At 43.5% G+C, this 7638-nt stretch overlaps 1 protein-coding gene across 1 annotated transcript in view; it reads left to right on the top strand.

Moving 5' to 3' along the window:
* The first annotated feature begins 733 nt into the window (after nt 1-733).
* Nucleotides 734-7638, top strand: part of LOC124775551 — a 108648-nt gene continuing 101743 nt past the window's right edge. Inside the window, exon 1 of the mRNA XM_047250381.1 lies at nt 734-915. Within this exon, the coding sequence (XP_047106337.1) occupies nt 762-915 (154 nt within the window). The 5' untranslated portion in view covers nt 734-761. The remainder of the gene's footprint in view (nt 916-7638) is intronic.

Below are 7638 nucleotides of genomic sequence, written 5' to 3'. Positions count from 1 at the left end.
TTATGTTCACCTTATATACTCCTTTGGAAACACAGTCCCTTCCGTTCAACTGCTCTTCCAACTATTTTGCTGCCTCTGACCGAAATACAGTGCCATCGGCGAACCTCAAGCTTTTCTTTCTTCTCCCTGAACTTTAATTCATCCTCCAAATTTTTCTTTGGTTTCCTTTACTGCTTGCCGGACGGGGTGGCCGAGCGGTTCTAGGCGCTACAGACTGGAACCGCACGACCGCTACGGTCGCAGGTTCTAATCCTGCCTCTGGCGTGGATGTGTGTGATGCCCTTAGTTAGGTTTAAGTTCTAAGTTCTAGGGGACTGATGACCTCAGATGTTAAGTCCCATAGTGCTCAGAGTCATTTTTATATTCATCGTCACTGTGATCGACACAGTTATTTTCACAGTAAGTTCTGTCTTGTACAATCAACTTGCGATTTAGTCCTAACTAAGGGCAAGCCAGACGATTTTTGTGTCCTCTTCACGCCCCCTACAAATCTCTTAGTGAAACTCACCGTCTTCCTAAAAGCGTGACGCAGACGTACGTATAAATCGATCGAGTAATTTTCTCAGTCGGCTTTGTGTTGGCGGATGGTCACCTTCACGGCATAAAGAAATGTGCCTGTGATCCGGGCTGATGGTGTCATCCTTCCTGTGGTGCAATCGTCCTGCGGAAAGACTTCCGCCGCACTTGTCGTTATACTGTGGGCCCGTGCTCCCAGCGACGCGGCCCACTCTGTGTTACCGCCTCAGTCTCAACAGTCAGTGATGTATCCAGCAGGCCTGGCCACGACGCTGCTGGCGCTGCTGGCGAGAAATGTCACCTCCAGCCTCGACTGTGTCTGCAACGACATCGACTACGTCACCGACGGAATCTGTGATGGTGAAGGAGTGATCTGGAAGATTTACTGCGAAGGTTTCGGTGAGTACGGTCTCGTACAGTATCGATTCACGCTTCGTCATCGAACGTACAGTCATAGCTACTCAGAGACGGTTTCACTTGCTAGTACTGTTGTGAAACGAATTAAAACATTCTCGACTCAGCAGCAAAGAACTATTTTTATTAGGGGAATAACTGCACGAGGTACTGGCGGAAGTAAAGCTGTGAGGACGGGGCGTGAGTCGTGCTTGGGTGGCTCAGATAATGTAGGTCACCAGTAAAATGCAAGGTGCCATCTATGAAAACAATTGGCGGTCCGTTGACATTCTCCAACGCATGCGACTCCTAAGCAGTTATATATTCAGTAAAGCGTACTATACGGACCAAATATTTCCAGTCCCCAAGATGCAGGCCAAACACGTGATGAATCTCGCTAATAGATTTATCTGGCAAGAGCATCTGTTCAAAGTGAAATACACTACGCTGACGTCTTCCAGACAGGCTGGCGGACTCAATATGCCTGACATTAACGGAAAGCGTACTGCGTTATATATTAAACGAATCACCCACTTGTTGGACAAGGAACCTCTCAGCGTAACCAGTTGGCTCTTCCGAACCTTACAACCCACCGACTTGCACCCACCCATTGATGTACATTACAAACTACGACATGTCAAGCAGTTTTTTCTTGAAGTAAGCTATTTTGATGGACATTATATCACGCAGGATTTACCGACGACGCACCTGTTATTAAAAAGATGGACATCTCCAATAGTCCGGAATCCCACTGAACTTAAATGCCCAAGTGTTCATTGGAAGGCAGTTTGGGACAACATAAGTTTAACCGTCCACACTGCTGAGGTGGGGTCCACATGGTATAAAGTGGTAAACGATGTTATACCCACTAATGAAAGGTTGCATAGAATCGGCTTATGTGACAGTGATAAATGCGTCCGCTGTGGTCTGGTCGACACCTTACACCATCGCTTCACTTGTGGCGGCCATCCCATTAACTGGAAATGGGTGCAGCAGAGGCTGGGCCTGATTACCCGCAGCAGCCCAGCCAGCCACTGCACCGACATCCTGCTCTGGCCGGACGCGAAACATTTTCCCGCTACCAAGAACAACACCGTGATGTGGATTTGTCATCATCCACAATAGTGAAGATAATCTCATTAGTTTCGAGGCTTATATGAGAACGGCACGTTGGAAGATGAAACGTTACCCAAATTTCAGGACGATGTTTGGTAACATGTTAGACATACTGTTTGGAAAACAAGGCGTAGGGTAATTCCCCACGCCGGTAAGGACACAAACCACGTGCAAGACTATGTAGCGAACAAAATACACAACGAACAAGGGGTTACACCTGTTCCTAGGACTGCTCCCGACTTCTCAATGGTGTTATTAACTTCATTTGACGTTTTCCTTAATTTATGTTGCCTGTGCATGTCTTTGTTATTCGCTTGTATGCTCCAAATGACTTTCTGTGAAGAATTTGGACGGTTGTGAATCAATCGACAGAACTGAACTGCAATTCTAATTCTGCCAATTATATATATATATATATATATATATATATATATATATATATATATATATATATTCTCTTTCATATGTTTGCGTTTTCGTTCTATGTCGTTCTATGTCTTTGTCTGGACTGAAGATGCTCTTGTCAGTTTAACATTTTTGTTCTGTTTTGTAAGCTTACAAATGGCACTTTATTGAAATGTGTTCTTCAGTCTATTGTAGGATACAATTCGCGTTGAAACAGTTCCAGTACTTCATTATTTTGTTTTTGTACTTTTGTGCTTATATGATTGTTTTAATAAAGAAAAAAAAGATGGTAGAGCACTTGCCCGCGAAAGGCAAAGGTCCTGAGTTCGAGCCTCGGTCCGGCACACAGTTTTGATCTGCCAGGAAGTTTCATCATGAAGTATGCTTTGAAAAATACCCGTCCATAGCTGAGATAACGTTTTTATTGAGTCCAAATCGTTTCCCATATGTGCGAGACTAGGTGGAAAGCAGAGGTTGCCAGACGTGACGGATATTTTTTTGAACACCGAGGCGTATTCGTGGCGAGGTTGTGAAGTATCTTGTCATATTCGGGCCCTTTATATAGTGTATATAATTATGCGTTTCACATATTATGTAGATTCACACACTACAATATAGAGCAGCTGTAAATGGATGCAGCGAATACGAAGAGTTCCATTTGTAAATTAACTATATTTATTCATATGAGATGTGGGTTACTGTAACGTTGAAGTTGCTTAACTAAAATAAAAGTACTTCGGTGGAGTCCCTATTTTCGGTTAACAGTGATAACTACCCGCAATCCTATCAGAAGTAATGATAGTGCCATAGATTACGGGCGACATCTTCAGAAGTAGCAGTAACCCGCAGTGGATAGGAAATGGTTTAAATGCTTGTTGAGGAAAACGACCGCCGAGATAACCTCATCTCGGCTCCTTCGAGGAAGAATGTACTTGTGCGACTCTGAGGTCACTCCTCGCGGCTAACCGTCTGTTTCTTTACAGAGATATTAAGTCTTCATCTTTTTTTCTTTACTTCGCAGCAGAGGACTCTCACTGTCTGTTTTCTCACGCATTTGCTCAAAAAGATTTCAGTCGGACTTGCCAATTATTATTCTATCCCTTCGTAAGGTAATCAGCTGGAAGAAAAGCTTTGCGCGCCAGTAGGCCCTAAAGTTACTGACACATGAAATTACACTGAGGTGACAAAAATCATGGCATAGCGACATGCGCTTATACAGATGACGGTAGTACCACGTACACAAGGTGTAAAAGGACAGAGCATTTGTGAGGCTGTCGTTTGTAATCAGGTGATTCAAGTGGATACTTTTCCGACGTGATTATGGCCGCACGACGGGAATTTACAGATGCTGTACGCGCAGTGATTGTTGGAGCTTGATGCATCGGACATTTCATTTTGGAAATCGTTAAGGAATTCAGTATTTCGAGATCCACAGTGTCAAGAGGGTGTTGAGAATACCAACTTTCAGGGATTGCCTCTCACCACGGACAACGCAGTGGCCGACGGCCTTCACTTAACGTTCGAGAGCAGCGGTGTTTGCATAGAGGTTTCAGTAGAGTTTTCAGTGCTTAGAGTCAAGCAACACTACCTGATACAACTGTAGAAATCGATGTAGGACAAACGTACGACGAATGTATCCGTTAGGACAGTGCGGCGAAATTTGGCGTTAGTGGGCTATGGCAGCAGACGACCGCCAGTGTGTCTTTGCTAACAGCATGATACTGCTTGCAGTGCCTCTCCTGAGCTTGTGACCATAGGGTTTCCCCCTAAGTGATTCGAAACCCGTGGCCTGATCAAATGAGTCAGATTTCCGTTGGTAAGAGCTGACGGTAGGGTTCTAGTGTGGCGCTGACCCCACGAAGCCATCGACCCAGGTTGTCAACGAGACACTGTGCAAATTGATGGTGACTCTGTAATGGTGTGAGCTGTGTTTATATGGAATGGACGAGGTGCTCTGGTCCAAAGGAACCGATCAATGGTTGAAAATGACTATGTTTGGCTATTTGGAGACCATTTGCAGCCAATTTTTATGGATGATGTTGCGCCATGTAACTGGCGATTTTTTGAAGAGCCTTCTGGACATTTCGAGCGAATGATGTTGCTAGCCAGAGTACACTATTGGAGGGTAGTCCTGTTAATAGGAAAAGCTAATCAGTAGAGTTACCATTTTTACAGGCTTTGACCATACGTTGTCTCTAATGGAAAAGAAAATCAGACTATTGACTTTTTATAACCAACCAACTTAAATACTAAAATACTTAGATACAAAAGTACACACTTATTCGTACTGAACATTTCACTTCAAGAAAATCTGTTTCTTACCGGAATTTACTTTCAAAAGCTATTACTCTCATTATTTATGACTATTTTATACACACAAATAATTTAAATACAAAATATCATCAAGAAGTTGTTTAATGAATAAACTATTTAGATAGTATTTTACATATGAAAACGTAGGCTTCCGAGGCCGTTGTCACAGTCAATAAAATTCTTCACGGTTTGAGTCCGCATTCATCATCATCATCTTGGACAGTTTCCAGCCACTGGCTGGGTCTGTCGGGAACACAAGCCTCTCCATCGTGTTCTGTCTTTCCACCACTGCCCCTCTTCCACCTTCGTCCAGTTCTCTCCTCTTCTCGTCACACATTCCTTCACTCCCTTCACCCATCTATCTCTTGGTCTTCCTCTGGGCCTCTTCCCCTCCAGTTGCAGATCAAACATCCTCTTTGGAATTCTTCCCTCATCCATTCTCTTCGTGTGTCCATACCACTGCAGTCTTGATTTTTCTATCCTGTCCTGTACTGGTTCCTCCTTTAGTCTTTCCCTCACATACGCATTTCGCAATCTGTCTCGTCTTGTTACACTCAACCTGCTCCTCTGGAACTTCATTTCACTAGCCTGTATTCTACTTTTGTCGCTTTTGTGCATTACCCATGTCTCACTTCCGTATGCCAATATGGGGACAAAGTAGGTTCGGTATATAAGTCCCTTGGATTTCTGTGGCACCTCCTTGCTCCAAATAAGCCCCCTAATGCATTTGTAGAACTGCCCTACTTTTCTGCACCTTTCATTTATTTCCATTGCGTTTCCCCCCTTACTTTCAATCATGCTTCTCAGGTACTTGAAGTTCTCTACCACTTGTAGTTTTTCCCCTCCACAAGTTATATCCACATTTGGCCTATTTTTCTTCCTTGTTGTGACAATTATTTCACTTTTCTTTGCAGAGAAATGCATTCCATATTGTGCTGCCGTTGCCTCCCATACATCTAACTGCTCTTGCACCTCATTCTCGCAGTTTCCCCATAACATCAGGTCATCGGCAAAAAGCACTGCTTTCATTTTATGATCTCCAATTGCATCTGATACTTGCTGTAGGATTTCATCCATAACAATAATAAACAATAAAGGCGAAAGTGCACTTCCCTGTCGCAGCCCATTTTCCAGCTTGAACCATGCAGTACGTTCCCTCCCCACTTTCACACAACTCTCACTTCCCTCATACATTTTTCTGACTTTTCGTGTTATCTCTTCATCTATCCCTTTTGCGTTCAGCACATCCCAGAGCTTGTCCCTACAGATACTGTCAGACGCCTTCTCAATATCTAAAAAGGCCATGATTAAGTCCTTCCCGTACTCATAGTGCCTTTCCTGCAGTTGCCTTACCGCAAATATGAGTCCGCATTGTCATCTGTAAAATTACGACGTTTCGGCGACTGTTGCAAGCCGCCTTCCTCAGGCTGTATTGCAATACACCCTGAGGAAGGCGCCTTGCAACAGTCGCCGGAACACCGGAATTGTACAGATGACAATGCGGCCTCAAACCCTGAAGAATTTTATTGAAAGTATTTTACATACATTACTTACATTCAATTCAAATAACTTCAACCTCCAGTATATCACATTTTATCATGTAGTACCAATAGGGAAAATTTTAAAGCAACAAATTTAAAAAGTGTAGATGAACTATAAACAAATAGTATAATACACAGTGTCAAACACATGAGTCATTCTGCTCCAAGCTATAAGATTCTCCAGAATGAGATTTTCACTCTGCAGCGGAGTGTGCGCTGATATGAAACTTCCTGGCAGATTAAAACTGTGTGCCCGACCGAGACTCGAACTCGGGACCTTTGCCTTTCGCGGGCAAGTGCTCTACCAACTGAGCTACCGAAGCACGACTCACGCCCGCCACTCACAGCTTCGCAGGAGAGCATTTGTAAAGTTTGGAAGGTAGGAGACGAGGTACACCAACATATGTCTATTTGCGGTTGCTTTGGTTTGCACAATTACCGGCTTTCCAGAGGTTTTCTTTGCTTGTGTTAAGAATAAGAACAAGACTCATTGTCTCCATGACAATAATCATGGGGCTGGAAAGGACAGCTACACATCTTTTGATACATGGCTGCCTTGACAGCACAGATTTGGGTAAATAATTGTATCAACGTGTCAAGCAGACGTAATTCATTACCTTAAACGACATAGTGTTCTAACACTATAACATAAAACATTATTTGCATAAATGTGATTAAGTTTCACCACGCTACGCAACTGTCAATATGCACTTGCATAAATACCGATCAGCCTCTCCCATCCAATCTACAATTATTTTCCTCCATAACAAGTTTCCGATTTTTGAGGTGAGTTATGTACAAAATATATGGATTTGTTCGTCAGCTTGGGACACTTACCTGCTTGGATTTATAGATGTGTGGATAATCTCCATGTTTTATGTGCACTGTGATGTAGCACCATCAAAAATTCCTACTACGAACTACACTCTGCAGCATGTGTAGATGTCGAAGCGTTTCCAACTCTAGCAACAGCTTCAGTTCTCACATCATTGCCCCTGTACTTACTGCACTAAAATGCTTACTGATCACGTATGCTATTTGACTCTCACAGGCAAGGCACGTGACGTCTCTGTGTGTGTACGGTGCAGCTGGCGATCTGAGACAGGCAGAGGACGTAGCACATCAACAGACGCTGCAGGCATGACGTCTTGCTGCTGCACAGCCTGTCCCTTTGTTCATTTACAGATATGCATCAAGATGTGGTGCTGATGCATATGTGGGCGCACGATACACGCTATTCCAGTATTTGAGGTGATGCTCGCTAGATGGTGCAGCAGACGACTGTGTAACTCAAGTAAAACCTTAATATCCTAATGAAATTTAAACGAAGTACAGACTATAAATGTATTTGCAG

This window comes from Schistocerca piceifrons, chromosome 2, assembly GCF_021461385.2.
Source record: "Schistocerca piceifrons isolate TAMUIC-IGC-003096 chromosome 2, iqSchPice1.1, whole genome shotgun sequence".
In the NCBI taxonomy this organism is placed as follows: Eukaryota; Metazoa; Arthropoda; class Insecta; order Orthoptera; family Acrididae; genus Schistocerca; species Schistocerca piceifrons.
Note: the sequence above shows the minus strand (reverse complement) of the source record. Positions and strands in the feature narration are given on the sequence as shown.